The following is a 14143-nucleotide window of genomic DNA, read 5'->3' as shown; positions in this document are numbered from 1 at the left end:
GGTGGACCCAGTAGGTCCGTGTTTCACCCTCCCCAGGTTCCAAAGGCTTCCCTGAAGCCAGGGAAGAGGAAAAATGCTTCCTCCCGTCCCTCCAGAGGCTCCATGGAAGCCAAAAACATCCTCCCAGAGCTTTGGTGGGAACCAAAAATCAGCAGACCGGCACATTGGAGCTAAGCTAGGGCAACGGCTTGTGTGCCAGCAGATATGGCCTTGTGCACCACCTGTGGCACTCATTCCATAGGTTCACCATCACTGATCTAGAGTCTTTGGGAGTTGGGTGGCAAATCAGTTTAACAAATAAATTAAACCCAGCAGCAATTTCCCCCTATCTCTCCAAGGGAATCAGGTTTAATTCCACTTCCCCACCCCCTCCGTGAATTCTGTGGAATCCAAAAGAGGTGGAATAAATTAGATTACGGTTCCCATCATCCTCAATCAGCGTGGCGGATGGTTCTGTGGGAAAGACGTGGAGTGTTGGATGGGAACCAATTTGGAAATGTCCTTTTTTTGGGGGGGGGTCAGTTTCCTCTCTGAGAATTGGTTGATTGATTTATCTTTTTTGGAGAGGGGCCTCCTCATATATTCTCGGAAGTCCATCTCCAGATCTCCGGTCCACACAATTCCACGGCCTTCTCTAAATCAATCCCTTGTTTTGCAGCAGCAAGTGGGTTTTCCTGGACGAGAGGGAGCCTTCCCACAATTCCCATTTCCAAAAAAAAAAAAAAAAAAATTGGCTGGAAAGCAAAACAACAAAAAAAACCTCTCCGTCTTCCAATCCACATGGCAGCTAAGAAGCAAAACTCCCCGCTCGCTTTTTATAAATGCACGAGCGGTGAAATGAAAAACAGGCTGTCCGTTGTGCGCCAAGCAAAGCGGGGGGAGGGGGGGGAGACGTACACAAAAGCAGAGCCGGGAAGGAAAACTTGCAAGATTAACAGGGCTTAGTTAATCCTGGAGGGGTGCAAGCGGAGAAGGTTAAAAGAGGGCGCGCAGGGGGAGGGGGGAGGAGAACCAGACAGACACCCCCACTCTTCTCCGAGAACCGTGAGATGCTGATGTGAGCCTTTCTTTCCCCCCCCACCCCTCCTCTCTCTTCTACACAGCCAGAACGGTGATCTCACCGCTTTCCTCTCCAACCTTCACCAGAGCCGGCACCTCGGTATGCCCGAGACGCAGAACCGTTGCGAGTTCAAAAGGAGCAACCTCGAGGTTGGCTTGGGAGCAGCAGGTAAGCGGCACACAGGAACACGGAGGGTGTGTGTGTGTTTCTGCTCTATGTGTGTGTGTGTGTGTTTTGCACGTAGGTGTGTGTGTGAGAGAGAGAGAGAGAGAGAGAGGGAGAGAAATAATTGCATGGATTGCGAGGGACAGGCGGCTGTTGAAATCCGCTCCTGCATTGGGCCACCTGTGTACGTGTGCCGTTTCCAGCGTCTGCTCTGCCGGCGAAGCTAAACAGCCTCTGGGGGAGTTTGGCAGGCAGCGGTGCAGAACGAGGGCTCGGTGGGTTGTGTAATTTCATTAATCAAAAGCCGGTGGTGTGCGGAAGGCTCACCCGGCTCCTTCCCTCCCTCTTCCCTCCCCCCTCCCCTCATTTGCGCCTTCTGCGGCGGTCTGATCTTTTCCGCGCTTCAACCGGAGCTCTGCTTGTCTGGCTGCAGCATTAGGGGAGACGGGAAAAGGTTTATTCCTTCCTTCCTTCCTTCCTTCCTTCCTTCCTTCCTTCCTTCCTTCATTCATTCATTCATTCATTCATTCATTCATTCATTCATTCGATTTTTATGCCGCCCTTCTCCTTAGACTCAGGGCGGCTTACAACCTGTTAGCAATAGCACTTTTAAAACAGAGCCAGCCTATTGGACCCCCACAAACCGGGTCCTCATTTTACCCACCTCGGAAGGATGGAAGGCTGAGTCAACCTTCAGCGTGTGATGAGATTTGAACCGCTGACCTGCAGATCTACAGTCAGCTTCAGTGGCCTGCAGTATAGCACTTTATCTGCTGTGCCATCCCGTCTCTCTCTCTCTCTCTCTCTCTTTCATCTATCTATCTATCTATCTCTATCTATCTACCTATCTCTGTCTGTCTATCTATCTATCTATCTATCTATCTATCTATCTATCTATATCTATCTATCTATCTCTATCTATCTATCTCTATCTATCTCTATCTATCTATTTATCTATCTCTATCTTTATCTATCTATCTATCTCTATCTATCTACCTACCTATCTCTCTCTGTCTCTCTCTCTATGTCTCTCTCTCTGTCTCTCTCTCTCTCTGTCTATCTATTTATCTATCTATCTATCTATCTCTATCTATCTATCTATCTATCTCTATCTATCTATCTCTATCTGTCTGTCTATCTATCTAACTATCTATCTCTATCTATCTCTATATATTTATCTATCTATCTATCTCTATCTATCTACCTACCTATCTCTCTCTCTCTCTGTCTCTGTCTCTGTCTCTCTCTGTCTATCTATTTATCTATCTATCTATCTATCTATCTATCTATCTCTGTCTCTCTGTCTCTCTCTGTCTATCTATCTATCTCTATCTATCTATCTATCTATCTATCTATCTATCTCTATCTGTCTGTCTATCTATCTAACTATCTATCTCTATCTATCTCTATATATTTATCTATCTATATCTCTATCTATCTACCTACCTATCTCTCTCTCTCTCTGTCTCTGTCTCTCTCTGTCTATCTATTTATCTATCTATCTATCTATCTATCTATCTCTCTCTGTCTCTCTGTCTCTCTCTGTCTATCTATCTATCTATCTATCTATCTATCTATCTATCTATCTATCTATCTATCTATCTATCTATCTATGCATCCATCCATCCATCCATCCATCTTTTATGCCACCCTTCTCCTTAGACTCAGGGCAGCTTACAACCTGTTAGCAATAGCAGTTTTTTAACAGAGCCAGCCTATTGTCCCCCCACAATCCATGTCCTCATTTTACCCACCTCAGAAGGATGGAAGGCTGAGTCAACCTTGCGCCGGTGGTGAGATTTGAACCGCTGACTGCAGATCTACAGTTCAGCTTCAGTGGCACTCTACCTGCTGCGCCCCCCCCCTTTCTCTTGTGCTCTTTCTCTCCTCTTCCCCCGCCCCTCGGCTGGGTTCCTCTTACCTTTTCATACAGGTTCGCAACGCGATGTTTTGCGCACGCGTGACTTGCTATGCTCAAGCACACATGGGGGCACCCCCTTGCGCGGATTTTATTTTATTTATTCATTCATTAGATTTGTACACCGCCCTTCTCTGACAACTGGGGCGGCTCACAGGATACAATGTAAAACAAAGTGTATAAACACAAATCTAACAATTTAAAAAGAAAACCCACAGCTAAAACGCCAATATGTTAAAATCAGTCAACCAAGCGCTGTATTTGCCATTATGGGCGCGCAGTCATACTTTTTTTTGGTAATTTCTGGCTGTTTTGGGCTCTTCAGCATGCACAGAGGGACGACATTACGTCTGCACGTGCTCGGAGAGTTGAAAAAAATGCACAAAAGTACAAAAGAAGAAGTGATGCACTGGAGTCCTTGTGCCATAATTTTTTTTTATTATTATTATTATTATTATTATTATTATTATTATTATTATTATTAATTGGATTTATATGCCACCCCTCTGTGAAAACTCAGCGGAATCGCAGAATCGACGGGCCCCTATCGGAACGGTGCACTGTGCCACACCAATAGGAAGCCACCTCTGTCCCCCACCCTCTGGAAAAATGGGGTGGGTGGCGGACAAGGTGCCCAACGGAACGGCTGGCCAACACAACGTGCCACACTGAGATGACAGAGATAGAAACATAGAAGATTGACAGCAGAAAAAGACCTCCTGGTCCATTTAGTCTGCCCTGATACTATTTCCTGTATTTTATCTTAGGATGGATCTATGTTTATCCCAGGGATGTTTAAATTCAGTTCCTGTGGATTTACCAACCACATCTGCTGGAAGTTTGTTCCAAGCATCTACTGCTCTTTCAGTCAAATAATATTTTCTCACGTTGCTTCTAATCTTTCCCCCAACTAACCTCAGATTGTGCCCCCTTGTTCTTTTGTTCACCTTCCTATTAAAAACACTTCCCTCCTGAACCTTATTTAACCCTTTAACATATTTTAATTTTCCGATCACGTCCCCTCCCTTTTCCTTCTGTCCTCCAGACTCTACAGATTGAGTCCATGAAGTCTTTCCTGATCAGTTTTATGCTTAAGACCTCCCACCATTTTTGTAGCCCGTCTTTGGACCCGTTTAATTTGATCCATCTCTTTTTGTAGGTGAGGTCTCCAGAACTGAGCACAGTACTCTAAATCGGGTCACACCAGCGCTCTATACAGGCGGATGTTCTACCTCTAGCTATGCAGCCAAGTATTTTATTTGCTTTCCCTACCGCCTGAAGTCTGAAGTCGTGTAGGGTCTCCTGACTAAGCAGGGGGTTGGACTAGAAGGTCCCTCCCAACTCTGTTGTTGCTGTTGTGTTTGTTGTTGTTGTTGTTATTAAAGTATGCTTCCTTGGGTGCCCACTAGCAAACTTTACCAAGCCACAAAATACATACAGAGGCACGTCCTCTACTTTTTAAAAAGGTTTTTGATAATTGGGCAAGAGGGACAGGCGTTGAATCCAGAAATTGCAAAATCTCTCCTGTCCCTTTGCTGCTGAAATTTTTACCCACCTGTTTTTTGTTCTTTTTTAAACAAATACATTAAGAAACCTTCCCCCTTCCTGCCTGCCTCTTCCTTCCCCCTGCCTTGAGATTCTTCTGAGTTTGGGGAGGGGGGGAATCCCTGGCGACGGGGTAGCCCCACATCGTTCGGCCTGAAGCAAGATGCGTCTCTTATTCTCCAGGAATTGAGCCAAGCTGCCTTCTTAGCCACAAGTCTTGGATTATCTTTGCGCTCTGTTTTGAGGGTTGTTGTTATTGTTGGGTTTTTTAAAGTGCATCCTGCTAATTGCACAAACGTCCCACTTGCCAAGGACTCCTATAGCTTTTGGCATCATTTAACCTCACCCCACCCCATGGCTTTCCTCTCCAAAAAAACCCCAGCCTGCAAATGGAAAACAGCCTCCTTGAGCCCAGAGTGCACCCCCTCCCCAGCTATAATGGGGCCTTCTGAGCTCACGGAAGAGAGAGAGGGAGAGAGGGAGAGACGATGCTGATAAAATCTAATTGCCGCATCGATTTTGCTCTCTCGGAGCCGCTGTCAATGATTGAGGTGTTCTTAAGATCTCTGATGCAACACTTAGCTGTTTCTCACTCAGCCCGGCCCACCGGGGACATGAAGGTATTACCGGCATCTCTTAATCATGGAGTAAGGCAGCATGTGGTTAAGATCAGCCCTCCCATTCTTACCTAACTGCTTTTTTTCTGCAGCATTGCAAAAACCTACATCACCATTAGAGGGCAGGAGAGAGTGAGACAGAGGGGCAGGAAACGCCACTTCTTGGCTGCCCTCTGCTGGTGGTTGGTGGAATTCTTGCAGACTTTTTTTTTTTAAAAAAAATTGCCCTCTTGTAGGCCACGCTGTCTTTTTTGGCGTGTGGAAGATTTGCAAGTCCTGGAGAAGGAGGGATGTGTAGAGTTAAAAAAAGTGGACGCCGACATTGACCTGGTAATAAAAAAAAAAATCCCGCTCGGGGGAGAGCAGGGAGGCTAAATTAAATTATCCGCTCTGTCCTTCCGGCCCAGTGATTCAATATTTCAGCTCGTCCGGCTGGCTCCTGCTTCCGCAAGCAGAACCGACTTCTGTAACCCTTCACACGTCCACATGTTCAAGCCTTCCTACTTCTACTCCAGAGTAAAAGGAAGGGCTCTGCAATGCGGTCTCCCCTCCAGTAATTGATCTGGAATTGGCAATGCGTGGAAGGGAAGCGTAGGGAAATTAGGTGGGACAGGATGATGGGTCTCTCAGCAGAGGAGAAGGAGGGAAGCGTACACAGGTGGTATCCACTTGCTTTGTGTACCAGTTCGTGAATGTAAGTGTGGGTGGGTGTGCGCACACACTTCGCTCGTACACATTCGCATCGGTCACACGCACACGCTTTGGTTGCGCATCCATGATTCGGCCGTGCAGGCACCTTCCGTGGATACACACAACCTTCTGCGCCATGCATTTTGCTTGCACACATGGGCGTGCAACTACGACACATGGGCCTAACTACGTCGGCATAGCACCAGTGTGGGTGTGGGTGGGGGTGTTTCCCCCAAAATAAGACCTTGTCTTATATTTTTTTGGAACCCTGAAATAAGCACTTGCCCTGATTGCCATGCACTCAAAAGCCCGATTGGGCTTATTATCAGAGGGGAGGTCTTATTTTGGGGAAAACAATGTCTGTCTGTCTGTCTGTCTGTCTGGATATCCATCCATCTAATTTCACCCATCCATCTATCCATCCCTTTTCTTCCTTCTATCCATGTTCCCCTTCCCTCCCATCATCCATCCATCCATTCATTTTTCCCTTACACCCATCCATTTCCTTCCTTCCCTTCCTCCTTCCTTCTTTTCATCTATCCATTCCTTTCCTTCCTTCTATCCATCTTCTCCCTCCCTCTCATCTATCCACCTCTCCCTCTATCCTATCTATCCATCCATCCATCCATCTCCTTCCTTCTCTCCCTCCCTCCCTTCCATGTTTTCCCCAAAATAAAACCCTGTCTTATATTTCTTTTTGGAATCCTGAAATAAGGCTTGGCCTGATTGCCATGCACTCAAAAGCCTGATTGGGCTTATTATCAGGGGAGGTCTTATTTCACGAAAAATAGGGTACCGGTTTGCCCAAACCAACTAAATGCCACCTCTGGAAGTATAACAATAGCAGCAGGGATTTGAATCTTGGTAGGACAGAGGTGTGAGCACAGAATTCCGTCTGAAAATATACAGTACACTTTTTTTTACACAATTTATTTATTTTATTTATTTATTTATTATTTAGATTTGTACGCCGCCCCTCTCCGAAGACTCAGGGCGGCTCACAACACGTTCCCGTTCCATGCAGGATTTGGGGACCGGTGGGCGGCTGTTCCAGGTGGCGCCAAGTAGAAACTTCTCCTCTTAACCCGGCTGCCTCTGTGGCTTCTTGTCGTAAAATTCCCGTGTAAGACAACGGGATGTCAGGCAGTAGTCTTGGCAGGCAGGGGATAAGGCCGTTGTTAATCTTAATTGAGAGCAGCACACAAAGGGATGAACGCCCGAGTGGCACCTGAGAGGCTTTTGAGCGTCTGGGTCAACAAATCCCATTTTTTCTATCCGGTTAGGCAAATTCGCTCAGAAAGCACGATTGGCAAGCGACTTGTGGGGAAGAAAACCTCGGAATTGAGAACCTCTTTATTCACGACTGTCACTAAGTGCTGAACCTTATTTAAACCTTTAACGTAGTTAAATTTTCCGATCGTGTCCCCCCTTTCCCTTCTGTCCTCCAGACTCTACAGATGGAGTTCATGAAGTCCTTCCTGGTCAGTTTTATGCTTCAGACCTTCCACCATTTTTGTAACCCATCTTTGGACCCGTTCAATTTGACCAATCTCTTTTTATAGATGAGTTCCCCAGAACTGGACACAGTCTTCCAAATGGGGTTTCACCAGCGCTCTATAAAGTGGAATCACAATCTCCCTCTTCCTGCTTGTTCTACCTCTAGCTATGCAGTCAAGCCTTCTACTCGCTTTCCCTACCGCCTGGCTGCGCTGTTCACCCATTTTGAGACTGTCAGAAATCACGACCCCTAAATCCAGAAACGCATGCGCAGAAGCAAAAAAATTGACGGGATCTCGTGCCCGCGCGTGTCCCCTTGCTAGATTTTGCTTTATTTTTACTATTGGTGCAATATCCTCAAATATACCTTACCTTCTCTAATGGGCATCATCTCAGTGGCCTTTGAAAGCTAAATTCTTCCTTTTTTTAAAAAATATTTTTTTAGAAAGGCAGGAACTTGTCTCGGCCCCAAAAGATTGTCTCCTTTGTTTTACGCCCTGTGCAAATGCAAGGGGATCGATACATTATGGATTTGTGTGTTCCTTTTGTGTGCGTGTGTGCGGTGCACCAGATCTTCTCACGCCCCCGCTTTGAATGCCGATTTAAGCTGGAGGATTCAAAGAAAAACAGTTTGGGAGACGAACCCGCTGGAGGATTTATTTATTTTAATTTATTTATTGGATCCAATATTGGATTTAGTGCCTTTAGGATACCCAAATCTCACAAATTTCTGCCACACGAATCCCAGCGACCGGTGAGGTCCCACAGAGTGGGTCTCCTTAGGGTCCTGTTGGCCAAACAGTGCCGGCTGGCGGGACGTAGGGGAAGAGCCTTCTCTGTGGGGGCCCCGGCCCTCTGGAATCAGCTCCCCCCGGAGATTCGCACTGCCTCCACCCTCCTCGCCTTCCGAAAGAGTTTTAAAACTCATCTTTGTTGCCAGGCCTGGTGTTACTGACCAACGAGTGTTTTTAGTATGATGTTATTGAACAAACGCTAATGGAAATTTTTTAAAGTTAGAATTTTTAAAGATTATTTTTATGGATATTAATTGGATTACTATGCTATTGTGTCTTTGCATATGTTGTGAGCCATCCCAAGTCCTCGGAGAGGGGCGGCATACAAATCCAATTAAATAAATAAATAAATCCCCCCCACCCCTTTTTGTTTCCATTTCTCCATTTTTGGGGGAGGACAATGTGTGTGTGTGTGTGTGTGTATTTTTGTGTGTGTGTGTATTTGTGTGTGTGTGTGTGGCTTTGCAATGAGACACGGGGGCTCTGGGATGCAAGAGATAAACCGTGTATTGCAGCTCTGCAGCTTTATAAATTAAGCGGGCTGGTGTGTGTGTGTGTGTGTGTGTGTGTGTGTGTGTGTGTGTGTGTGTCCCCTTCCGTCCCTGCTGATTTCCCCCAATAATTGGGTCTGCCAAGGCAGCGTGTCTCTCTGTCTCGTCCCATCACGCTGGCCTGTTTCTCTCCGTGGGGAACTAATTGATCACCCCGAGTCGGAGGTCAGGAAATGCCCAGCCAATTAAGAACTTGGCATGGCTACCGCTGGGCAGCCTTCATCCCTTCCCTCCAGGTCCCGCTCTTAATTCCGCCCCCTCCCAATATTCTTCCATTTTCCTCTTCTGTTTCCCCAGAGCCCTCCCTCCATCCTTCCATCTATCTCTCCGTCGCCCCCTCCCCCCATCCATCCATCCATCCCTTCACCTGGCCATTATTGCAGTAAGCTGCCCTGTGTCCCAAGGGATTAGGCAGCATAGAAGTTGAATCAAATAAATAATAAATAAAATAAATAAATCCATTTATTCATTTGTCCCTCCATCCATCTATCCATCCCTCTGCCCATCCATCCCTCTATCCATCTGTCTCTCCATCCTTCTGTCTGTCCGCCCATACCTTACTCCCTCTTTCCATCCCTCCATCCATCTCTCTGTCCATCTGTTCCTCCATCTGTATTTCTATCTACCCATCCCTCCACCCCATTCCTCCCTTCCCTCACTCCATTCCATCCCCCCTCTATCCATCTGTCCATCCATCCATCTGTCTGTCCACCCATCCCTCACTCCCTCTTTCCATCCCTCCATCCATCTCTCTATCCATCTGTCCCTCCATCTGTTTTCCTTTCTACCCATCCCTCCATCCCATTCCTCCCTTCCCTCCCTCTATTCCATCCATCTCTCTGTCCATCTGTCCCTCCATCTGTTTTCCTATCTACCCATCCTTCCACCCCATTCCTCCCTTCCCTCACTCTATTCCATCCCTCCCTCTTATCCTTCTATCCATCCCATCTGTCTTTCTCGGTGGTGCAATGGTTGAGTGCAGGCAGTTTGGCAGATCGAATCTCAGTAGGCTCGAAGTTGACTCAGCCTTCCATCCTTCCATGGTGGGTCAAATGAGGACCCAGATTGTTGGGGGCAATAGGCTGATTCTGTAAACTGCTTAGAAAGGACTATAAGGCAATGTGAAGCGGTATATAATTCTAAATACTATTGCTATTTCTATCTGTCTACCCATCCCTCCATTCTCCAATGCACTGCTGCGGAGAGTCCAACATGGGTGATACTTCAGCCTGATTGGTTAGGGACTGAGTTAGATTAGCATAATAATTAGCTCCGCCCTGTAGCCACCCCCCTATAGCTCAGTCTTAAAAACTCAGTCGTAGTGATAGGGACTAGAGTTTACTTCTCTGTGGAATTTGTATATATGTTTAATAAGTATTTTAAATGTATTAAATGTATTAAATGCATTAATTTCTCCTATTTGTTTTTTCCCTCTTTTTTTCTTTCTTACAGAAACAGAAGAGGACAAGAGGATTCAGGTGTCTACCCTCCGTGGGTATAACCTGCAACTCATTACCTCCTCAGGGCTCGCACCCTCCGTGGGAGCAGCCCAGAGGTACGGCTCTCCCTGGGCTGGGTCCCTAGCCTCCGAGGCCAAACCTCACCGAGCTCGGAGGGGCGAAGGTACAGCTGCCCCAGAGGCACCCCACCCCCCTCCCTTACTCTTTGGAGCTCACCGCTGGCGCCCTCCAAGCCGAAAAGGGGGACATTCCCGAGGCTTTTTTCTTGCGCGCCAGCGAAGGAGCCGCCGATTTCGGCGGCAGATTCAAAAGACCGACTAACAGCTGTTTGTCGGCTTTTGGGAGCGGCGGCGCCCAGCGGCTTCGGCGGCGAGGGAAACGGCCGCAAAACGACACAGCGGAGGCTATTAAGGGCCGGCGAAGTCAGGACTGCCTTCGGAGAGGAGGCTAGGCATAGAGGCTGGCGGTCATCACATTAACGCCTGCCTCGGATCCCGCTTGGCTGCGCCCGCCATTTTGAGGGCTTGGCGTTGAATCTCCCGCGCTTGGCTGCGCCCGCCATTTTGAATGCGGAACCACGCAGCTTATTTCAAGCCTTCCCAGCAGCCCTAGAAGGTGACCACACCCATTGCCGAGCTCCTTAGCGCCATTTTGTTGCGAATACGGAGCTCGGTCGGTCATCATTTCTTCTATCTCTGAACAAGTGAGAGAGTGTATATTTTTCATCTTGCTTACTGTGAGTAACGTTACAATTTGGGATGGCTGAACAAGCATCCAGCGCCCCCAACGAGGCTGTAGCTGGGAGGGAGGAGGCCCCGAAGTGAAGCACCAAGGCCCATTTCTCTAGAGCCAAGACCAAAGCTTCCTCATCTTTAAAGGAAGCAGAGAAGAAGATTAAAGCCCTAGAGGCGCAGCTGGAGGCCGCCCAAAAGCAGGCCTCGCTGAACCCTTCGCCTCTTGCACTGTCCACTTGCCCAGCACAGCCAACATTGCCACAATGGCTTCCTAGCTGCTCCCCAGGGGCACATAGAGATTCAGTGGCTTCAGTGCACAGCGCAGAATTATCCCCGGAGAGACAGGCCCCTCAACTGCTGTCTGAACCACAGAGGTCTGACTTTTTGATGCCTCAGACTCAATCATGGTATCAGCCTCCTCAACCACGTTATGCGCCCCCATCTGCAACATTCACCCCTTCAGCAGCGGGGCTCAGGGCTAATGAGACTTGGTAGTCTATGCCACCTGCCTTGCAAGAAATGTTAACCAATACATACATGCACGGCTTGTCCATTGGCTCCCAACAGGTGGCTGGATTGCAGAACAGGCCACCTAGAAGGGACCTTTGGTCTGTACCACATACCTCCGCATTTCCACAGGAGTCTGAAATGGAGGAGGAGGTGGACACAGATCACGAATGCGAGCTGTCGGAGGATGAAGCCCCTCCACCAGACCACCCCGTTTCTGCGATGCTATTCAAACCAGCCCTTTACGATGTCCTCTTAAGAAAGGCAAAGCTAGTAGCCACTGTGACAGACGCTTCCAAGCCTCCCGTGGCAGCAGAAGGATTACAACCAGCTGCGAGACTATTCAATGAACCACAAAAGGAGTCCCACCACATTCCATCTTCACAGATTTTTGTGAAAAGCGTCAAACGCCCATGGGAACACCCAGCGGCAGCACAGGGGCCTTCTATGATGGATCGTAGATTCTACACTTTCGATCCGGAAATTGAGGACTTACTATCCTTCCCGACCATTGATCAACCAGTCGCGAGTTTGGTCTTCAACGCGGTGGTCCCGTCGGATCTGGCTGAAGGGTTGAAGCCGGAGGATAAAAGGGCAGAGACACTCATTCGCAAGACCCACCAGATGGCTTCATGGGCCTTGAGGGCGACTGCAGCTGCCTCATTCTTCAACAGAACCAGTATACTCTGGCTACAGGAAATGCAAGCCAGAGTGGGGCCAGAAGAGGGGCGGCTTAGACAGGACCTAAGCAAGCTGATCCTGGCATCCGAATTCTCAGCGGATGCCACCTTAAACGCAGCCAAATTCGCCTCTAGAGCAATGGCAGCAACTCTGTCATCTAGGAGATTGCTTTGGCTATGATCCTGGCAAGCCGACGCTAAGTCTAAATGGCGGCTGGCTTCGGCACCCTTCTACGGGTCAGAGCTTTTTGGTCAGTCATTGGACAAGGTCCTTATCGAAGATAAGGACAAGAAAAAGTGTTACCAAAATCAGCCAGGCGAGCGGACCGACGCCAGACTGCCTTCTACCGCCGCCAGCCCTTTCGCCAGGAGCCTGCCACGGCGGGCACACAAAATCAGAGGCCTTACTCTAGTGGATACAACCAGAACACGTTCAGGAGTAACAGAGGTGGATACGGCAATAGAGGTAGGCAGTATCAGCAATCCAGGAAGCCCTTCGGAAACACTAACCAGAGGGGATTCCGTGGACAAAAATGACTGGGCTATGGAAATCCCTATTGGAGGCCACCTCCAGGCATTTGCCACAGCATGGAGCGGTACAACTACAGATGCGTGGGCCCTCAATACAGTTTCCCAGGGCCTCAAACTCAAGTTTCTTTATCCACCACATCAACGATTTACCCAATGTCCCTGGACCAGCTGCTCCCACAAGAGGGCTCTCTTGCAGCAGGAGGTGCTTCACCTGTTGGACATTGGAGCAATAGAGCCGGTCCCCCCAGATCAACGGGGGACGGGGTACTATTCGATAGTTTTTGTAGTACCAAAGACCTCGGGGGGATGCAGGCTGATCTTGAACCTGAAGCAGCTCAACCTGTATATCAAGTATGTCAGGTTCAAAATGCATTCGCTCCACACTATTCTTGCCTGCATAAGGAGGGGCGACTGGATGACCTCCATAGATTTGAAGGAGGCATGCCTCCACGTACCAGTGCATGCAGACCACCGCAAATACCTCAGGTTCTGCATCAACGACAATCACTACCAGTACAGGGCAATGCCATTCGGTCTGTCATCCGCACTGTGAACTTTCACGAAGCTCTTGGACATTTTAACAGCATCCCTCCGATCCAGTTCAGTGCGCCTGATGGCGTATCTGGACGATATCGTCATATTATCAAGGGATCCAGAGAAAGCACAGTCAGATCTACAGGTGACCACTCAAACCCTAAGGGACCATGGCTTCACAGTCAACTTCCGCAAAAGCCATCTGACTCCCACTACGTGTCTCCCTCACTTGGGGACAGTTATAGACTCCCAAATAGGCAAGGTCTTTCTATCACAAGAACGTTGACAGAAAATCCGGGAGATGGTGAATCTTCTTTGTCAACAAAAACAGGCATCCTTGGCCTTCCTATCGCAGGTGCTCGGGACCTTTGTTTCCTGCATCGCGATTGTTCCTTGGGCCCGACTCCACATCAGGCCCCTACAGTGGTTTCTTCTTCCTTACCAACGAAGTCGATCCAGCCATTCCCATCGTCTGGTGTCTATACCGAGAGCGGTCAGACGCTCCCTCCCATGGTGGCGCTCGTCGGCCCTACTTCAGGGTTCCACCTTCCTGAGGACAAAGGAAGTGGTCATCACCACAGACGCGAGCCTCACAGGCTGGGGGGCACACTCGGAGACACAAGTGGCACAGGGGCTGTGGACTACAGTGGATCTAGAAGACACCAACATCAATCTTCTAGAGCTTTAGAGCGGTCTTCCTAGCTCTTCAGGCCTTCCACAACGAGTGTCAGGACAATCATATACTGATACTCACAGACAATGTGGCCACCCGTTCCCACATAAATCATCAGGGGGGAACGAGGTCGGGCAGACTAATGCAGGAGGCCGACGCCCTCATGTCCTGGGCAGAGTCAAACCTA

The 14143-nt window shown here is 48.5% G+C and overlaps 1 protein-coding gene across 1 annotated transcript in view; it reads left to right on the top strand.

The window, feature by feature from the left end:
• Positions 1 to 14143, top strand: part of SAMD11 (sterile alpha motif domain containing 11) — a 130210-nt gene that overhangs the window by 66918 nt on the left and 49149 nt on the right. The window contains 1 exon segment of the mRNA XM_070759247.1: positions 1104 to 1228. Within this exon segment, the coding sequence (XP_070615348.1) occupies positions 1104 to 1228 (125 nt within the window).

The sequence above is a fragment of the Erythrolamprus reginae genome, chromosome 8 (genome assembly GCF_031021105.1).
Source record: "Erythrolamprus reginae isolate rEryReg1 chromosome 8, rEryReg1.hap1, whole genome shotgun sequence".
Taxonomy (NCBI): domain Eukaryota; kingdom Metazoa; phylum Chordata; class Lepidosauria; order Squamata; family Dipsadidae; genus Erythrolamprus; species Erythrolamprus reginae.
The sequence above is the reverse complement of the archived record's forward strand: the minus strand, read 5'-3'. Positions and strand labels throughout refer to the sequence as shown.